This window comes from Cavia porcellus, unplaced genomic scaffold (assembly GCF_034190915.1).
Source record: "Cavia porcellus strain 051 isolate PalLab524CR breed Dunkin Hartley unplaced genomic scaffold, mCavPor4.1 scaffold_9, whole genome shotgun sequence".
Classification (NCBI taxonomy): domain Eukaryota; kingdom Metazoa; phylum Chordata; class Mammalia; order Rodentia; family Caviidae; genus Cavia; species Cavia porcellus.
In genome coordinates, this window is record NW_026947492.1 from 17,969,505 (window position 1) to 17,991,428 (window position 21,924).

The window sequence follows — 21,924 nt, forward strand, 5'->3', positions numbered from 1 at the left end:
TTTAAAATGTTTATGGATGGAATGCTACTATTTATCACACTTCCAGCATGACACAACACAGAGAGATAGCTCTATATGGTATTTACTTGCGTAATTCATTTGTCTGGGATTTCCTGTTCCTTTACATACAATAGATGAACAGTTGGGACAAAACTGGACATACGAGGATGAAAATTTAGAATTTTTTTCTCCACTGTTGGAACTGAAAATACTCGTAACAAATACTTTCTTCCTTTTCTTGATAGCAATTCTAGAAGAAAATGACAGAAGGAAATCTTTCAACAGTGACAGTGTTTATTCTTGCTGGGTTAACAGAGAAAGCAGAGCTCCAGCTGTCCCTCTTCCTCTTGTTCTTGGGAATCTTCATGTTCACAGTGGTGGGGAACCTGGGCATGATCACCCTGATGGGGCTCAGTTCTCCCCTGCACACCCCCACGTACTATCTCCTCAGCAGTCTGTCCTTCACTGACCTCTGCCATTCCACGATCATCACTCCTAAAATGGTCAACTTTGTGGCAGAGAAGAATGTCATTCCTTACCCCATTGTTTGACTCAACTCTACTTCTTATCAACGTTTACTCTCTCTGAGTGTCACATGTTGCCTGCAATGCCATGTGACCGCTATGTTGCCATCTGCACCCCTTGCTTTACAGTGTCACCATGTCTCCTCAAGTCAGCGGCTGGAAGGTAGCTGCAGTGTACAGTGTGGTTTTGGTTGGTGCCATGGCTCACACAGTCTGCATACTTAGGGTGCTTTTCTGTAAAGCAAATGTAATGAACCATTTCTTCTGTGATCTTTTCTTACTACTAGAGCTCTCCTGCCCCAGCAGTTTTATCAATGAGGTCGTGGTTCTGTGCTTAAGTGCATTTAAAATTCTTCTCCCTGCCTTGACCATTCTTAGCTCATATGTCTTCATCATAGCCAGAATCCTCCGCATTCGCTCCCCTGAGGGTAGATCTAAAGCCTTCAGCACTTGCAGCTCCCACATCTTGGCAGTTGCTGTGTTCTTTGGTTCTGTCACATTCATGTACCTGCAGCCCTCATCAGTCAGCTCCATGGACCAAGGAAAACTGTCTTCGGTGTTTTATACTACTCTTGTTCCTATGATGAATCCCCTGATCTACAGCCTGAGGAATAAGGTTGTGAAGTTTGCCCTAAATAATACCTTCAAAGAAAGAAAATTCTTATGAAACAGAATTTTATGTTTAGCAAAAATGCAGTATTTCTGTAGATTTGGTAAGAAAACAGTGATACAGCCCTGTATGTACCCAAGTCATAGATTTGATGCTGGTTCTTATTTAGACAAAAGGTACAATATTGCAAAGGTAGGATAGGTTTTAGAAGCACATATAAAAGACACTTGTGAGATGGCCCACAGTTTCCTGCCCGAAGTTATTTCTATTACTACTAGTTATTTCTATTACCACTGTTTTTTTTTATTTCTTTCTTTTCTGTCTTTCATGTTTTTAGAAACAGGGTCTCACTGTATTTTTCACACTCTCTTGGACTAACCATGTACTGAAGCTGGCCTTGAACTTGCAATAGTTCTCCTACCATATCCTCCTCTATACTAGGATTATAGGCATGTGGTATCACACCTGGTACCCATCATGCTTTAGAAATAATCATAGTGTATGATTGTCTTACAATCATCCCAAATTTTCAACATATATTTAAAATCAGGTCATAATCCTTTCTTTAATTATATATATCACTTCGGTTTTAGTTTTTTAATAATTAATACTTATCTACTCAATCATAAGCCCCTTAAATGTCTCCATATGACTGATTATGCTTTATTTTTATTGAACATTCTTGTTTTAATGCAAAACTTTTCTATCTTTATTCATTAAATAAATTTATTTGAGCAGCATCATGTTTTCTCAATTTTATATACCTAAGTCTTATACTAAGTGTATTTCCAAGCATTTATGAATTTGTGATTCAAAAAACAAATAATTTTTCCTTTTGAATATGTGAAATATATTGCCAACATTACTAAATGTATAAAGGTGCATTAGGTAATACATGATTCTGTGGTACATGATAAGACACTTCCTAATTACAAGGCAATAGTAGTGCAATGGAGGATATAAGTATGATAAAGACATATGGATATGTTTGATAGAGTTATAATTGCACGTAGGCAGTCTTCTTTGCTCTGCAGCTTTCTTCTCAGTGTTCCAAAAAGAATAATACTAGAAACATCACAACATCTGATATCTATTCATACTGTCAAGCAATAGTAGCAAAAATCCCAGATATTAACATAAAACTTGTCCTGTAGATCACTGGAACTGAATACAAGACCTAGAAATGGATTCTCACATATTCAGTTGGTGGAAGATCGTGCTGTTGATGAAACAGTGCTGGGAAAACTAGATATTCACATGCAGAAAATACAAACTGGTTCTCACCTGATGGAAGGAAGACAAATGTTACATATTTTCTACGATGTATGGAAAAAATAGTACCTGAATACAGAAGAGGGACTACTATTGTGTAAAAGCTAGTAAGGTGGGTGGAGGGGATTGATTGAGAAGGGAAACCTGAAAAATGTACAAAAATATTTGAGAAAAGAAACCAAAGCTACCCAATTGCTAATATAAAATGTCACAGTGAAACTCATTAAACTGTACAGTTAACGTATTGGTCTTTATGATCTTAGCAAACCTTAAAAGGATGTCTTTAGCTAATTGCTAAACTGAATTTATGAGCTGGGAATTTATCTCAGCAGTGTAAGTGCCTGCATGACTAGTGTGAGATCCTGAGTTCAATCCCCAGTACCAAAAAAAAAAAAAAAAAAAAAAAAAAAGGAAAGAAAGAAAATGTATATATCAGATTAAATGTTCACATGCAACAAAAATTTAAAATATTTCAGAGAAAATTTAGCTAAGAAACTTCATTGCAATATCTTAAGATTATGTAACATTTAATTATTTTGAATATAAAAAATTAAAAACTGCAAACATTTTGGCGTGAAAATAATTTCTATTATATGTTTTCACTGTTATTTAAAGTTTCTCTTCACTTTTAGAAGGGAGACACTCCTCCTCTCTCTGTAGCATTCTTCTGCAGACCCATGGGTCTCTAGTAATATCCACGAGTTTCATTTGGGTGCTCAATTAAAGCTGCTTTTCTACAGCATGCAAATTAAAATGTTCAGAGAGTATCACTTTAAGAAAATATATTAATTTAAGAAAAATTAATAGAAACAATGCAACTATAAACTTCAATGACCTTGGTTCATTCTCCTCAGTAGTTTTCTCTTTGAGACAGTATCATAGAAAATTCCTTTCAATTCTTAAAATCTTTCTGAAATTTTGAATTTTTAAAGTCTGGGTAAGAAATTCACTGGTGTTCTGATAATGCTTCCATCCATTTCTTAACCATATTTTAAAAAGAACTGAATTACACATATGTGACAGTGTTAAACACTTGAGAACCAAATGAGGATAATAAGAAAGTCTTTATTGTGTCTTTCCCCAGAGTTGATACTCGTGGGAGAACATTCTGGTGGGAGATCATTATCATCATTTGCTCCTAAATTAACTCTTGTACCCAGGAGATGAAACTGTTACACCAAGCCACCTCTGCATAAAACCAAATGGCCTTGGACTGCACTTTCAGTAGATGTCAGGATTTGTGACTCAAAATATAGATTTGGGCTATCACTGCCCCACATTATCAAAATTATTTTTCCTTTCAGAGCAATGAAGAAAAGCCTAAAATGCTGAATTCTGGGAAGCAGAAGGAGTTTGTCTTGATCCCTGTCCTTGACTTTTAAAATTCCAGATTCTTTTCCTGCATTTCTTTCACAGTGTTAGCAGAGATGCAGATGGGATGGATCTGTCCCTCCAGGTCCTCATTCTGAGAGCCACACTTCCTGATGAGAACAGATTCCACTATCATTTTCTGTCTTCTACAGCAAGGAATTATAGCAAACACTTCTTTTAGTTAACTTCACCCAAGGAGGTAAGAGCTTTACTCAGTCACTCTCAATTTGTTTTAACTTATCTCTAAGCTTTTTCCAACAATTTTATCAAATGCATTGTTGAGGCTTGCACTGCCCAGAACCCTGTGCCAGCAGTGCATTGAGTTTACAAATCAGAGTGGGAGAAAAGTCAGTAATGACGCATTGCTCACCAAGCTAGGTATGTGCCACATGTGACCATAAGGAACATATCTGTGTGCAGAGAGGAAATGGTCCTGATAACCTGAATTTCAGTATCAGAGATTCCAATAAAAAGATGTGTAACTGTGTGTTCATATACACTTCAATATATTATGTGTTTAGTTAGTATTTGGTGTCCTGACACAGGCTGAAAGTTTGTCCTTGGTGAAAATATTTTCATTTATTATTGATAACTCATGTATCTCAAACATGACAATGTTTATTGAGATCCTGAGTCACCGTTAAACTCAGTTGTTGATGCTTTAAACAGTTATGTGTAAGAATCTTTAGAATACTTTCATAGTACAGTTATATTATCAGATTTTTTTTCTTCAGGTGTTGTTTTCATCTTGCTGGGTAGAGATTTTTTAATGCACAATTTAAAATTTTTTTTAAAATGCACAGTTTACTCTTTCTTCAAATGCTAAGTTATGCTTTGAGTGTCTCACCAATGAAACAGTCATGAAATTCAAAGCTACGAATACTTAGTTTTATAGTTTTTGCAAGTGTTAGTTTTTAAAAATCTATTTTACAAGTGTTAGTTTTCACAAGTGTTAGTGTTTAAAAATCTATTTTATGTAACCCACATTTAATGAATTAAGGGGAAAATTTGATAAAGATTTCTAAGTTAATTCTCATAACTGTACTTACTGAGTTTTCCATTTCAGCACACATTGTTGAGAAGATTATCATTTTTCCACTGAATTATCATAAAATGCTTATAACAATTGAGTTCATCATGGCTATAAGTTAATTTCTGGACTATCACCTCTGTTCCATTGGTCTGTATGTTTATACTAGTAACAGTCCTATGCCGCCTTGTTCACTGTAAAACAGTAAGTTTATAAATAAGAAGATGTGACACATCAAAAGACACTTATCTTACAATTTGCTTTGATTATTCTAGGATCTTTGTCTTTTAACAGAGATTTGTATGATCATCGTGTCATACTGGAGTGGATATTTTGATAGATGTTACACTGAATTTTTACATCGGTTTGGAAAGTATGTCTTTTTCACAATGTTGATTTTTTGATTTGTGAAGATCTGTCTTTCCAAGTTTGAAAGACTTTAGTACTATTCAAAAACGTTTTGTAATTTTATGTGTGACAGTTTTCATTTTGTTTTAAAGTTTGTTCCTATTTCATCCTTTCATGTTACTTACTTTATTATATATCGAAAAATATAAAATACTATAACTTACATCTCCAGTCTACACTTCCACATGATGTTTAATTGTAGTTCTACAATTTTGGTATCAATTCTCTTGGGCTTTTTCTGCCTAAGATCCTCATTTAACTAGAGTGAAATGATAAGGAATCCTGGCTTTCCAATATGGATGCCATTCGTTAAGTTTTTAGCCTGACTTTTCTAGTTAGATCTTTTGGTGCACTATGAAATGAAAATAGGTTGTGGACAACTTGCATTATTCAGTATTTCAGGGGAAAATCATTTGCCCTTCAGCATTCTAGTTAACAATGAATGTGTGTCTTTCCCTATCTCTGTGCGTATGTGTCTGTGCATGTTTTATGGATGCTGCTATTCTAACTCAAAGTGATTATTTTTCACCAGAATCATTCTGAAAATTATAATTAATCAGACACATTAAAAATTAGTAGAAATTGTTTTTGTGAGTGTTCCTGAAGTTGATATTAATAAGACTCTTACAGAGTGAAATAAGAAAACCAGAGTTTTGTGTGCTATATATTTACATGTCTCTTAGAGATCTTAAGATTGTTGATATATTTATATGAAAAGTTGGCCAAGAACTGGGCATATTTGGATGAATAGAATAAAGTTCTACTTCACATATAATTGTTCAGACAATAAATATCTATTGGAAAACTTTTCTTCCCTTGTTACATAGATTTTCATAAAGAAATGACAGAAGGAAATCATTCTATGGTGACTGAGTTTATTCTTTCTGGGTTAACAGAGAAACCAGAGCTCCAACTGCCCCTCTTCCTCCTGTTCCTGGGAATCTATGTGTTCACAGTGGTGGGGAACCTGGGCATGATAACCCTAATCAGGCTCAGTGATCCTCTGCACACCCCCATGTACTATCTCCTCAGCAGTCTCTCCTTCATTGACCTGTCCTATTCCACTGTTATTACCCCCAAAATGTTGACAAACTTCATGACAGAGAAGAATGTCATCTCCTACGCTGAGTGCATGACTCAACTATATTTCTTCTCAGTTTTTGTTATCTCAGAGTGTCACATGTTGGCTGCAATGGCATATGATCGCTACGTTGCCATCTGTAACCCCTTGCTTTACAGTGTCACCATGTCTCCTCAAGTCTGCTTCTGGATGATCACTGGGGTATACAGCTTGGGCTTGATTGGGGCCACAACTCACCTTATCTGCATTCTGAGGGTGCTTTTCTGTAAGGCCAGCATCATAAATGATTTCTTCTGTGACCTTTTCCCACTTCTGAAGCTCTCCTGCTCCAGCACTTTTATTAATGAGGTAGTGCTTCTGTGCTTCAGTGCATTTAATATTCTTCTTCCAACTCTCACTATCGTTCCTTCCTACATCTTCATCATAGCCAGCATCCTCCGCATTCGCTCCACCGCGGGCAGGTCCAAAGCCTTTAGCACCTGCAGCTCCCACCTCTCAGCAGTTGCTGTGTTCTTTGGTTCTGGCACATTCGTGTATCTACAGCCCTCATCAAGCAACTCCACGGACCAAGGGAAAGTGTCCTCTGTGTTTTACACCATTGTTGTCCCCATGCTGAATCCCTTGATCTACAGCCTGAGGAATAAGGATGTGAAAGTTGCCCTATGTAAGATCTTTCAAAAATATCAATGTTCTTTGAAATAGAGTATTTTACTTTTATAATGAAGTATTTCTGTATTTTAGAGAAGGAAGTAATCCAAGGACTAATACATAACCTCATTTCTGGTGATTTCTGCTAATGCTTAAATATTTGGACAAAAAGTACCACAGATAAGGCTAGGTTGATTGCATCAAAGCCTCATAGGATGGTGATTCTCTAGGGTGCCCCAGAATCCAACTACTTAGAGTAAGCTGTATCTCAATTTTATAAATTACAAATTCCTCGTATAATTCATTATGTTTTGTGTGTGTGCAGTGTGTCTCTTCTAATTATGATATTTATATTAGTTCAGAAAATAAATATATTTGCTTCACATTTTCTTTTTTCAATAGTTTATGTACCCAGCCTTCTAAATCAAGTTAATTAGCAGGCATTTTTTTGAAGATTTAACCTCCAAAATAAATAAATTTAACACTTGAATTATACAAAAAGTATAATCCCCAATAATTAGCAATTGTGTACAACTGGGTTAGTGTAATATCATGGCATCAGATGGAAAATAAAACATCGCATACCCTCATGGAGATACTCCTCATGGAGCACGTTGGAAGACACTGACAGTAATAAACAGACCCATGAATGTTAGGCACTTTATTTTACATGTATCTATGTACCAGTCTTGAGATAATGCTGTCATTCTCATTTCCTGAGAATTCTATATTCCTTTTCCCATGTTCCAAGGAGGTTTGACTCTTTAAAAAATTTGCACCCATAGAGAGTGTCTGTTACTTTTATGTGCTATTCATTTACTATTTACTTCATACGGGTTCCTCATTTACGTGTAAAACTTAGCGTTGACAAATATTTTCCTGACTATTGACAAATTCTTCTACTACATGAAACTCAAATTCTACTTGAAAAACAAATGTTTTTTCATTGGGCTGAGGTGCAGACTTTTGACAAGTAAATTTAACTTTTTTTTTCAATTGAGATCTTATACAGTCTCTTGGAAACCCTTACTAGAAAGCTCCAGGCTGTGCTCCGGGAGACAACTGTCCTCAAGAGCAAATCTCAGCATTTCTCACACCTTAGTTTTGCAAAAACTTTTCTTATGTCTCCTGAGCAATAGCCTGTTGGCTACCAGATACATCCATTCAGTGTCAGGGCCACATTTTAAATGGCAGGTCCTGGCTGTATTCATTCCGTGCCTCTGATTTTTTAGCCTTAACAAAGGGTTGCACTGAGACAGCATAGACACCTGCAAGTAGCTTCTTGTTATTCCCTGCCCCTGTCTGTCACGGTGAGTCTGTGAGTGCAGCACAGAGGTGTTTATTGTTCTTTAACACAGTGTAAGCATTTGACTTGGTTCACATGCATTTATAAAATCCTTTGTCTCATCAAAAAGGTATATAATAAGATATAATGCACGCTTGGTTTGTCCTCAGCTTGCCTTCAAATACGTCACATGAACAGCTAAAAGTAAGGTTGCCTTTAACTTACCTTCTAGAATAAGAACTATTAGTGAGATATCAGATTCATTGCATCTTCGAAAACAAGCAGAAATCTTTGTTAGTTGTGTTGTAATTTCATATCTTCACATTTCATTTTTTTATCCCACAATAATTTCATGTTTGTATCTATCTCATTATTGACATATATTATGTGATTCATAAATGGATGCGTGCAAATTTGTAATATATATGTGTGAGTAATAAAATTGTGCTGTTTGTCCATTTTTTCAAAGTGTTTGTATATATTCTTATGGTTACTACTCTAAATACTGAATAACATTTACAAAATTTTTCATGTTACTGGGAATACATGTTAATTATTATTTATGAAAATTTATACTATTTCAAAAAATTGGAGCACTAAAATTATAAAATTGGAGCATTAAAAATATAAAATATAAATGTCTGAACTAATTGTAGTCATTCTCTGAACTGTGGGGAGATAAACAGAATATATATATATTAATTTTATTATTTCATGGGAAAGACGTTAAAATTCATAACAAAATAGTGAGAAAATAACAACAGTTATTACAATGCATGTTGTTATCTCTAAAATAGTTGCTCAGGGTAAGAGATATGGGCATAAAAATTTTCCACTTGATATTAGCACAAACCTTTTAAATTATCTAAGAGGCATGAATGGTATAACTTCTTTGCCATTTTTCCTTTTTTGCTACTGTTTTTTGCCCTTTTACACATCCCACCCACTTTTTCCTTCTGAACAATTGCTTTCCATTTCACAACTTCTATTGTACACTTTAGACCTATTAACTGTTTTGATTACTTATACAAGGCATACAATATGATATTGAAACATGTGAATCTGAATCTTACTTCACTTATACGTATGATCTAAAAGCGCATCCACTTACCTGTAAAAGTCTCAAGTTTACCCTTCTTTAAGGCTTACTAATACTCTGTTGTATAATTTTTTAATCCATTCTTCAGATGATGGCCATTTGAGTTGTCCCCATGATTTAGCTATAAAAATTGCTTTGATATAAAACTGGGTGAACATATATTGCTGTGCTATGATGTTTCAATTGTTCTGGGAAAATACAAAGAAGGGAAGTAGCTGGATTGAATAGATTTTGCAATCTAGGTTTTTAGAGCAACTTGCACACTGATTTTACACAGCAGTTGTACCATGTTACATGCTCCTCAGCAGTGGAGAAATTTCTTTTGTCCCCAAAGTCTGTGGAGCACTTCTTATTTGGTTGACTTCTTTATGGTAGTCATTCTTTCTGATGTTGATGCAATCTCAGTGTTGTTTTAATTTGAATTTCTCCAATTGGCAGTGATGGTGAACAGTTTTCAAATATTTATTTGTCATCTGTATTCCTTCATCTGAAAAGTTTGTTTTTGTCCCAAACGCTCATTTTTGGATTGGATTTTTGAATTTGTTCTTGATAGAAGTCTTTGAGGGATGAGTATTTAAAGCTATTTACCATTCTGTGTGTTTTGTTTTCTCTGTATTAGTGACTTCTGTTGATTTTCAAAAGATTTTTAATAATATGAAATTCTTGTTATTGATTCTTGAAGTGTTTTCTGTGCATTCTGGGTTTTGTTCATGAATTTCTGCCAAAATCTACATCTTCAAGATTTCTATCTAATTTCTTTTCTCGTAGATTTAGGGTTTCTCTTTTAATATTTAGATTTTTGATCCACTTTGACTTTAGTTTAGTGCATGATGATAGAAATCAATCTAGTTTTAGTTTTTGGCATGTGGAAAATCAGTTTTACCACACTATTTATTAAATAGGCTATGTTTTTTGCTGTGGAGAAGTTTGCCCTCTTTGTCAAAGTTAAGGTCTTGAGTATATTTTCAGGTGCGTCTGCATCTTCTAATCTGCTCCACAGATCCTGAGGTATGTTTTTTTCACCAGTACAATGCTGATTTTTATCACGGAAATTTTCTAGTATAGTTTCAATTCAGAAATCGCAATGCTTCCTGCCTTGCATTTCTTGCCCAGGATTGCCTTTGCTATTCTAGGTCTCTTCTAGTTCCAGATCAATTTTAAGAATGTTTTCTTTAGTTCTATGAAGTATGGTAATGGTACTTTAATTGGAATTGCATTAAATCTGTATAACAATTTTGAAAGCATGGACATTTTGCAGTGTTGGTTCTTCCTATTCAAGAGCAATGGATTTCTTTCCATTTTCTGATATCCAGCTCAATCTTATTTTTCAGAGATAATATATTCTAATTTTCAAGGCATAAATCCTTTACTTTGTTAGGTTGATTGTTAAGTATTTCATTTCTTTGATGCTATTTGGAAGGGTGTGGCTTTTCTAATTTTTTGGACAATGAGTATGTTGTTTGTATACAGGAATCCTATGGATGTTTTAATATAGACTTTGTATCCAGATATGTTACTGAAGTTGTTTATTACATCTTATATCAAGAAATCTTTGCATGCTGTTTTTGAGGTCTTCTCTGTAGAGTATCATGTCATTTGGATATAGTTATAATTTAACTTATTCCTTTTCTACTCTTATTCTTTTCATTTTTCTTTTTCCTCTAATGGCCCCGGCTAAAATTCCCAGAATTACATCAAGTAGGAGTGGTGGTAGTACACATCTTCTTCTTGCTCATAATTTTAGATTTAAAGCTTTCGGTTTTGTCCACTTAGTATGATGTTGGTTGTTGGTTTGTCATAGATGACTTTTATCAGATTTAGATAAAGACCATGTATTCTTTTCCCATCAGGTTTTTTTTTAAATCATGAATTAATATTTGACTTTATAAGATTTTTCTGCATCCAATGAGATGATCATGTAATTTTTGTCTTTGGCTATGTTTCAATGTAATATTACATTTTTGATTTGCATATTGTGGACTATCACTGTATTCCTAGGATGAATATCACTTGTTCATGATGTATAATCTTTTTGATGATTTACCAGTATCTTATTAGGGATTTCTGTATCTATGTTCAGGGAGATTGACCTATAGCTCTCCTTTTTGGTTGGATCTTTCTCTGGCTTTTGTATAAGTAAAATACTTGACTCCAGTAATGAGTTAGGGAGTATAATTTCCCTTTCAATTTCATTAAAGAGTTTGAGCAGTATCAAATCTTCTCCAAATTTGTTGTAGAATTCATCAGTGACTCTCTCAGGACCTGGGCTTTTCTTTGTTGCTTAGTTTTTAATTACATTATCAATTTCATTGACTAACATTGAATATTCAAAATTTTTATATCTCCTGATTCAGCTTTAGTAATTTGTACTTATCTAGGAATCTGTGCATTTGTTCTCTATTTTCTGTCCTTGCAGAGCAAAGATATTCAAAATAAGTATTGACATTTCACCCATTTAATTCCTCATTCCATGAATTTGAGTCTCTTCTATTTTAATATGGTCAGTAAGGGTTTGCTATTTTTATTTATTGTTTCCAATAACCAACTCTTTGATTTGCTAATTATTTGTATCATTTTATTATAGCAATAGCAGTAATTATTTCTCTGATCTTTATAATTTCCTCCTTGTATGGGCTTCGGGCTTGAATTCCTCCGCTTTTCCTAGTAGCTTGTAGTACAGGATTAAGTTATTTGTGCTTTTGCTACTTTCCTGATGTGAGAATTCATACAAGTATCCTCCTTAGGACTGCTTTCAATCTGTCCCACTGGTTCTGCCAAGTGGTATTTGCATTTGCATTTGATTTTAGATGTCCTCTAAATTCTTCTTAAATTTCACCATTGGCCCATGTGTTATTTAGGAGTGTGTTACATAACATCCATATTTTCATGGAGATTTTGTGGGATTTTTTTTTGTCATTAATCTCCAATTTTATTATACAATGATAAAATAATATATATGGAATAATTTGAATTCCTTTGCATTTACTTAAGCATGTTCTATGGGCTAGTATATGGTGTGTTTTAGAGAACACTCCATGTACACCTGAGAAGAATGTGTATTCTGATACTGTAGGTGGAACACTTTGTAAATGCTTACTAATTATATTTGTTCACAGGTTTTGTTCAGTTCTGATATATATATATATATATATATGACTGATATATATATATGACTGATATATATATATTTATATATATATATATATATATATGACTTTTCATCTGGTTGATCTCTTTTTTTAATGGAGTACTAAGTTCTATATTACAATTATGCTCTTGCTTATATGATTTTTCATGTCTATAATTATGTGCCATATAAATTAGGTGTTTCTATATTTGTTGCATATATATTTATGATTTTTATCTCATCCTTTTCAATTTTTCCCTGAAGAAACAAGCATTGACCATTTTAAAAATCTCTTTTGCTCAATCTTTGTTTAAAATTCACATTGTCTACAAACAAAATAGCTACTTCTTTTTTTCTGGCTTCCTATTGTATAGAGTACTGTTTTACATTCTTTGACTATTAGTCTATGAGTTTCATTTTGAATTAACTGTTTTTATTGTACGCAGGTTATCATTGGATCCTGTTTCTTCATCCATTTTGTCAGTCTGTTTCCTTTGATTGGTGAATTGAGGACAGTTTCACTGATGCTTTTAAGTGATATGTACTGACTTCTATTTCTCAGGTTTTTTCCTGTTTTTGGACCAGTAATTTTCTCCTCTGTTTGATTGCCTGTCCTGTCTGGTGGTACCTTTCTGTTGCTGTTCTTCAAATTGTGTTCATTTTTATTTTTCAATATGTCTGTAGTATTGGTTTGTTGGTCATGAATTTTCTCTGTTTTTCTTTGTCATGGAATATCCTATTTCTCTATTACTTTTGAAAGGTAGTATTGCAGAATCCATCAGTCTGGGATAGAAGCTGTATTTTTTTTCCATAACTTGAAATACTTCAACCTTCTTGTCTTGAGAGTTTGTGTTAAGAAGTCAACTGTGATTCTGATGGACTTCCTTTTATAGATTGTGTCTTTTATAACTTTTAATATTCTCTTCTTGTATTGAATTTCTGGGTCATTGATTATTATATGTCTGGGTGTAGATTTATTTTAATTATGGCTAATTGGTGTTCTATATGCCTCACTTATCTGAATGTCAGATACTTTCCCCATGCTTGGGAAGTTTTCTGATATTGATTCTCAAATAATTTGTTTTTCTTTAATGTTAGGTTTTTAAATGTCATTTGTGTTGACTTCTGCTTCTTTAATTGAAGCCAATCAAACTTATATTGTTTTACTTCATATCATTAAGGTCTTAGCAGTGGCCAAGAGAAAGGGGCGTTTCCCTGTCCCAAACCAACCCACAAGGCAAGACATGCACTGGCTTTGAGCAGACCCTAGCACCAATTTATGATTTGTGGTCCCCAACATTTCTCCTTTCTGTGTATTTGATTGTAGAAGTTGAGTCAGAGTTAGCTAGGGCTGGAGAGCCACTAGACATTGATGAGTTTGAGCTCTTCCATGGCTAAGAATAAAATCAGATGACATAAACAAATCACTATGAGTGTAACAACATACAATCGGAAGTGAGCCTTGAGATATTTAAAAGAATCTAATTGGTGGAAGGTATCAGAAAATTTACCTCAATCTTGTATTTTTTTATTCAAACCTTACATTTGTTCATCACACTAATTTGTAATTCGGGCTTGGTATCTATTTTGTGCTGCATCTTTTAAGCCTGCATACAGTGAGCATGAGCAGCAGAAGAGACAGCCACCCAGATCTATAGCACTGAAGAGATGATTTTAGCAAAATTAGAGTTTGTATGGAGATCATATTAATCTACATTTTTGTTTACAGTATTAAATACCTCAGTACTTGCCAAAGCATCTTCAGACTCTGACCTCAGGGTTTCCCAATCTAGATCTGAAGTTATAAAAGTAGGACATTTCAATTTCCCAACCCGCATACCTGAATCAATACAATTAGCATTCTACACAATTGGGAGATGTCTACAAAGACGTCTATGAAGAGGTCTCAGGTGTAGAAAGCACTCATAGAAATGGCTCCAAACCACTCCACACCATGATCCTCTCTTTGCTGTCCTCTGAATGAACATTTTGTGTGATCCTGGACATTTTCAGTGTGGATGAGACTGATAGAAATCTGGTGCCATTCTTTTCTTTCTAAAGCACAGTTTAGACTTTCCTAGTTCCAGAAGCACTAAAGCAGTAGGGTTGCCTTTCAAGCATTTAAAAAATAGTACTTCCCACCCTGATGCATCCCTCCTCCTGCCCATCATCCAAGACAAACCCTCACTGACCTTCCTTCCAAAGGGGGTAGAATAAAACTGCAGGTTTTACTAATCATTGACAATTTGTTCCTAAATTCCAATCAGAGCAGAAACATTTCATATTGTCTACAGTATCATGAGTGGTAATTATTCATTGAGTCATTTGAATAGTAAAAAAAGTTCTTTGATTCATAATATAGCATCATCACTGTGACATGGCTTTAAATTCTATTTTTCGGAATGAGAAGAATCAATGTATATATTCCATATGTAAAACAATAGCTTGCTTTTATTTTTGCACAAAAATAATATTTGAGATCACAAATGTATGAAAAGTTGCTAAGGAATATTTTCATTGTATATTGAAATATACAGTTGAATATTGAAATATATAGTTGATTTAAAGGCAGAATTAGATGAGGCCCTATCTCCAAGAGCACATGAAAAAAGTGCGAGGTCTCTGATTGCAGAAAGTAAGATTCTATGCTAAGAGAAAAAACATCCGAGAATCAACATTCAGCTCCAAGTAGCCCCATCATTAATTGTGAAACTGGACCATCTATAGGCAGATGCTCTGAACTTGTTCCTTGAATCTTAAGAATCAGAGTGATAAAACGGATTGAAACAAATGTCAGCATACTGTGAAAGTCAGCCCAGGCAGTGATGGGTATTATGGATTTAGATCCATTCAGTGGGTACCACAGTTTATGAATGGATTTACACAAGCTAACAAATTCCCTTTCATAACCCCAAATGATACAAAATTTTTCCATGAGGAAGAGTGGTCTAGAGTCAGATCCACAGAATATATGTATCTTTGTGATGGAAAGATTTTCCTGATGATTTTGAGACTAAAACTAGTGATCTATTAGGGCAAATAAACTAATTAGTGTTTTCTTTGCTGAGCTCGGTAGTTTGAAGAAAGTAACAGAGAGGTAGCAATTTTTATGTGTCTATAGATAATTGCTGAGTCACTTAAAAATTTCAAAACGAAACGTGTATGACTAAACACATTAAAACACCAATGTAGCACAATATCAACATGTAATATTCATTTAGTAATGTTAATTCACTTGGCCCACATTGGTAATCTGTACGACCCATGAGGAAATAACTTTTCATATGCTTGCAGGCATAAAAGAATGAAGCACTGAAATTGAAAGGGGTGGGGAGGGTGAAGAAGTTGTTAGATAAACCTGCGAGCAGCAAGAAGAGTGGTGAATAGCCACATGGAAGAGCTCCAGAAAACTATTTTTCAGTGGTAAAAAGAGACCCTCAAGATAAAAAGTTATCTAATATGCCAGAAAATTTGATCATGTGAAAATAGACATAAATATTTATGATAGTCACGTGCAAAACATTTGGTCCCCTGCCTCATCCATATGAACGTTTATTTGTTTTTAACATATTCAGCTCAAAGAGGCAGGGGAATATAAAATGTGCAATATTTAAATGTCCTATGAAAGTAATTGAATTAGCCCCTTATGGATGCTCAAAACTAATAAGGCATTCACATCTATGCAATTTCACTGAAAATGAACATTTTTTATAACCAATGAAAATGAAAATAAGCAACTACTGTTTGTAGTACTCTCTATAAGCAGAGAAAATGCTGCTTTATAGTTCTGCATACTTTTCTCCCCCATGTTTAGTGATCTATGATGTTATCACCTTTGAAGATTTTTCTGTAACTATAGTATAACACATAAAAGTGAGTGCTTTCTGTTCTGAGTCACATGAAACCATTACCAAATAACGTAGCTGGTTGTTTATTGTATCTGCTATTTAAGAATGGAAGAAAATACACTGCTCATCACATCCATCATCAAGTCACTCATAAATTTAATATATACATAAATATAAAATATGTATCTGTCTAATGGGAAAAAATAAAATTTAGTGTTTACTCCTTTTATCTAACATGTATAACTGTACAACAAACATCACAAATCACTAGTTTTTAGATATACTCTCTAGAGTAGGCATTGATGTTATTTTCTTCCATAGGAAAAATAGCATTTAATAAAAATTAATAACCTAAACTAATTTCTTTCTGGCTACAGAATACACAGTTATAGTAATTACATAAGTCCTACTGCTTTCCCTTTTAAAAAATAATTTCACTTAAAAGACAAGAAAATTGGAAAGTCAGAATTTCACATTGTAAAATCTCTTGTATTCTCTTAAAGCAGGTGTTTTTGTCAAAATAATAGGATGCTTAAATTGAATCCTTTAGGTGGTGAATGTTTTCTGAGTTTTCATGAGATTCAAAGACAGTGGGAAGGATGTCTTCCTATACAGAATGTGCTGATCTGTCCCAAGATAATGTTATGAAACACCTGTGTGGAAGTCATTAGAACAAGATCTTTATTAATTTCACATCTTTTGCTCTATGACTGAATGGTGGCATCCAAAGAAGAGTTTCTTACTTGGAGATAGAAGGATGGACTAAACCCTGACTGCACTCCAGGGTGTAGGTCTGTGTGACCCAAGTATATTATTTACCTTGGGGTTTCATTCCTCCCACAATTGAAGAAATAGCTGATGAAATAAGATCTGCTCAGAACCTTATGAATATTAGGCCCCCAGATAATTATCAGTTACTCTTGTCTTATTTTTTAATTCATACAATGCTTCATGAATTTGATTTCTGAATTATCCCAAAGCAGCAAGTACCTTAACTAGGGACTTGAATTGGAAAAGAAGCAAATGCCCTCATTGCTTGAGATGATGCAGAGAAAAGAGTGTTTGTTCCTGGTTCTCAGCAAGAAAGCATTCTTTCATTTGGAAAAGCAAACAAAACCAAAACCAACACCCAACAGAAGAACCCTTAGGATTATTTTGAAATAAATACGGATTGAAATATTTCGGGGGTTTCTACGCTGGTTGTGGAAAAATGGTCAAAATTCAGTGTTCAGGGAAGGCTATAAATAGGACACATGAGTTAGAGTGCAGAAGCTGTGTCTGCCTTGTGCCTCCTCTCTCTGCCCCGTCAGGGACATTTATGGTAGTAAAATGCTCACATTAGCACTGGGAGCAACAGGAAGATGCACACACAATTACTGTCAGCCTAGCTGAGCCTGTGTCAGCCTTTCCTGATCCAAATGATCTCAGCCAATTATTAAACACTCACCACATGGTTAAGAGCCCGGACAGAGCTTTATTTTGTTAATTTAGTAACAGGATTGCCAACTGTGCATTTTGTATGGCATGATTTAACTATTCAAAGAAATCTACAAAAATAGATTCACAGTAAACCAATATGACAGACTTCAGGACAATCAGAGATTGAAGTACTTATCTCGTCAAAATGTGTTTGACTCATTTGCGATGTTTCCAACAGGAAATAGCAACACTGAAATCATGGAATAACGAGCATTTAAATTAAGTCACCCACTTATACCCAGACATAAAATAAATAAATGAATCTGTATTACACTCAGGGTTATCCTACTCCAGTCAAAGTCTTTGGTTTACTTAGTCCTTTTTACAATGTTTTGCTGTCATTTAGAAATAGATAAATAAAATATAAAACAATAAATAAATACTGCTAGGAGCCAGTCTACCTGGAATAAAATCTTCACTTTGCCACTCGTCAGTTGTGTGACTGAGGTCGAATTGTACTACCCAAGATCTATAATATCCTCAATATTCTCACCTGTCAAGATTGCAGAGGTTTTTTTTTGTTTGTTTGTTTGTTTTTTGGTTTTTTTTTTAGAATTAAGTGAGTTATAATAAGTTAAAACATTTTTAAAATCTAGTATGTATTAATTGTAATAAAACTGGTAATACAAATATAATATATAGAATAACTAATATCGATTAAAACAATCCAAACACCATGCAGGACTGCATGACCTGCTGAGAAAGTGAAACTCATCTTAAAGCAATTACCTTCAAAATTTGCCATTCTACATTATTCAGAAATGTTTTGATGGGATTCCCAAATATACAACTAGTTCCCCAAAAGCATATGAAATCTCTCAAGACTGCGGTCCATGTGCAATATATAATTTTAAAAATGCAACATGCAGTTTAAATCTCAAAAGCTTTCATTGCCCATGGGATTGGTCTCTGTTAGTGAAAATGATTGATAAAGTATATTTTGTCCATGTAAATAACAATAGAATTTACTAAGTGTTTTGCCTAAAAGTATCATTCCTGACAAAGTTTTCTGTCTGAATCTCTTACTCTAGTTTATTGAAAAGAGCTCTGCCCGGGAAAACTCTTGAATTCTTCCTGTTTAGTAGCCCACCTGATTTCTATCATACATTCAATAAGGAAATACCAGGTGCCAAGTAGAGTTATTACTGGAACAAATTTAGTTTAAGTATCTCTCTTCTGTTAAGAATAATATTAATAATTTGATTAGTTTAGGTCACTTGTTCAAATCCCTACTTCTGACTCTTTGAACTTTTATCAGGTTATTTACAGATTTCTGTAAAACAACAATGTAAATAAACTGTTGATCCTTTCACACATGTAACTCCATCAGCTCTCCCTTCTCCTTATCTGTGCATGTTGTTTATGACAAGTTAATGCCATCTCGTTTTTACATACCCACACACACTTCTCATATTCTGTGTACAGTGAGCACCTGCTTAAAGTCACCATAACGTTTACTGCTTGCTACTCCATGGTTTTCTGTCTCAGCGCTTCATTCCTGTGTCTGTGTCCTTAACTTTAAAGTGTGTCTGTTGAAGGTTCTTGCAGTGAGAATGTGGCATAAAGTGAATGGAAAGTCCTGGGTCTTCCTCTAAAACTGCTGGATTCACCATCATACATCAGCGCTCACTTCCCTGCACATAGGACCCCAGACTGACTGCTTACTTCCTCACAGCCCAGGTGACATGTTATCCCAGGGCTGTGGACTGTGCTTTTGCTCTAGAAACTTTTCTTACTTTTTGTTTCTCTTTCATGTAGAAGTTTCTCTTTCTCTGTCTCTTGCTTTTCGATTCTTACTATCTATTTTCCTTGGAAGATATTAAAATTTTGCTATAGTATCTGCAGTTTTTGCTTCAAGTTTATTTTTGTGAGTGTGTGTATAAGGACCCATGAGATTTTAAATTTAATTCTTCCTTCCTGGAACTTTTTCATTCAGTATCAGACATTTTTTTTCTTTCTTTTCCACCACTTAGGTTATTTGTCTGGTTGCTTTTTCTTATATCTTCAGCTGCTCATCATATAATTTACTCAGTTCAATCTTTTATCTGTTTGTTCTTCAAATAAGCCTAATGTATATCTTTATTTTTCCATACACTGTTTATATTTCAACATTTGCTTATTTCTTGCTAGAAGATGCATTTAGCTCTAATTGAAATATGTAAAGATCCTTGGTTATCTTTAGTATCTCATTATCATTTTTATAACTTTATATTTTTTCATTGCTTTAGTATCTTCTAGTCAACACTGTTTTGTTTTTCTTTCTCCTTTTTGCTTTCCTTAGTACATCCTTAGAGTAGGTATTTAAGAGCACAATGCATAACATCACAGTTTTCTGAGTTCTGAACTTGGAAGAAGTACGACATGTATTTTAACACATACATTTGGTGATTTTGCTTCTATATCTTGACACAATTTGGCTTTATGGTGCTCTCAAGTACATGATTAAGTTTGTGATGTGGTTGCAAGACACATATCTTTCTACAGCGGTGTGGTAAATGCTTCTTTTAGAATTACTAGCTGTCTAAAAGAGAAAGGAGGAAGAGTGAAAGTTATTTATTACTAATCAGAGACTTTCACATGGAAAGAAACTTCAGCATTCAAGTGTCCACTTCGTGGTTCACAATAACCTTTTACAGGTTAACCATACCATGCGAACAGGATTCACTGAGTTTTTAATGTTTCTCTTTCTTGTATATAATTCTTCCCACTCATAAGCAATCATTTTGTTTTTAGATTATTTGCTTTTTCTGAAGTAATCCCCTGAAGCCTGATTTATTAAATGTTTCTAGAGTCGTTTTGAATTTTCAGGCAGCCAGGCTTATTTCACAGAATGTTGGAACAAGAGAATTTCAAAGTAACAAAGGCATGAAATAAAGACACAAATGTGAAAGCTGTCAAGAGAATTAGAAAAGTTTCTAGGGGGAAAATAAAAGTACGACTCTTGGAGAAAATGGTGTAGATTTGATAAAGGCAAAATTATGAAAGGCAATATTGATCATGGCATTACATCCAAATATTTCTACTCTTTGACTGTGATTTTTAATTTTACTCATGCAGTAGGTCTCAGTCACTTTCTTGTCTCTGGGGAAACTGTCACATATTTCACAAGCTGAAGTGAGTTTTTGTGTTTTAACTGATGATTTTAGTCCATGATGAGCTGACTCCCAGACATAAACAGCACAGCGGAGGAAGATGGTGAACAAAAAGGTGTACAACTCTTGGCAGCCACAGAGAGAAAGGAGGAGCTGGCCACAAGAGGGCGCCCTTCCTGGCCCAGCCCCTGTGACCACCTCCTACCAGCACCTTTAGCTGCTGAAGTCATCCATGGAGGAAGCGATCTGCGGAGGAGTGTAGCACACCTGTGCGCAGAACACCTCCCTCACACGTGAACATTCTGGTGAGCATTTTAGTCTAAATGGTAGCCTCTTACTCTACCAACGCAGTGTAGCTAGGAGTCCTCAAAGGTTGTGTCAAATGATTTGCGTTTAAACGACTACAAGACAAATTTGGTAAAACTAATAAAATGTCAATGTCCTGAATAATGATCCTAAAAGTTTTAGGACTTCTTGGGCAGTCTTTCAAGATAATTTTCTTCTATCTGGTGAAATAAAGCACTCTTTTAGAGACAACAGCTTATTTTCATTGTAGAGAAAAAATTGAAAATTGCTGTCACTGAAGAATTGTTGTTTCACTACTTCTAAAATTTCTTTTTCACTTATTCTTAAGAGATTTCCTGGTTCTTTTTCCCCTTCTCTAGAGATGACAAAAAAATATGCTTACCTTTTGAAAAATCTAATTTTCATTTTCCAACAAGTTCTAGGACAATTCATACTTAGCTAACATCCTGCCAGTATTCATAGGAGCCAATTTTTTGGCTCTCACATATTTTATTTGTACCTTAAAATATGCATCCATAGCAATTTTAAAATGATTTCTTAAGCTTCATGCTCTGAATCCATAAAAATGGAAATGTGCATCTATAATATATGTTGACTTTCTGAAAAGTTATAATGAAAGCATTTATTAGGAATAGCTACAAATATCAACATTACAACGATTTTATTAGCATTTTAATTATTTCTTACATTTTTATATTAAGTAATTTTACAGAATTCATTATATTTCACCTTGCAAAGAGAAAA

General features: G+C 34.4%; 1 protein-coding gene and 1 pseudogene across 1 annotated transcript; both read left to right on the plus strand.

Annotated features, from left to right (window-relative positions):
* Positions 1 to 260: 260 nt before the first annotated feature.
* On the plus strand, positions 261 to 1,191 carry LOC100726853 (olfactory receptor 8G50-like; annotated as a pseudogene).
* Positions 1,192 to 6,056: 4,865 nt separating this feature from the next.
* On the plus strand, positions 6,057 to 21,171 carry LOC134477487 (olfactory receptor 8G50-like). Its single transcript, XM_063255598.1, has 3 exons — positions 6,057 to 6,965; positions 7,848 to 7,917; positions 20,951 to 21,171. The coding sequence occupies exons 1-3, from the start codon at positions 6,057 to 6,059 to the stop codon at positions 21,169 to 21,171; spliced, it is 1,200 nt and encodes a 399-aa protein (XP_063111668.1).
* The last annotated feature ends 753 nt before the right edge of the window (positions 21,172 to 21,924 follow it).

Coding starts and splice junctions, on each gene's coding strand:
- LOC134477487 (XM_063255598.1), top strand. CDS start 6,057: ATGACAGAAGGAAATCATTCTATGGTGACTGAGTTTATTCTTTCTGGG. Junction 6,966..7,847: donor TGAAAGTTGCCCTATGTAAG/ATCTTTCAAAAA, acceptor AAATTCTTCTAC/TACATGAAACTCAAATTCTA. Junction 7,918..20,950: donor GAGGTGCAGACTTTTGACAA/GTAAATTTAACT, acceptor GCTGACTCCCAG/ACATAAACAGCACAGCGGAG.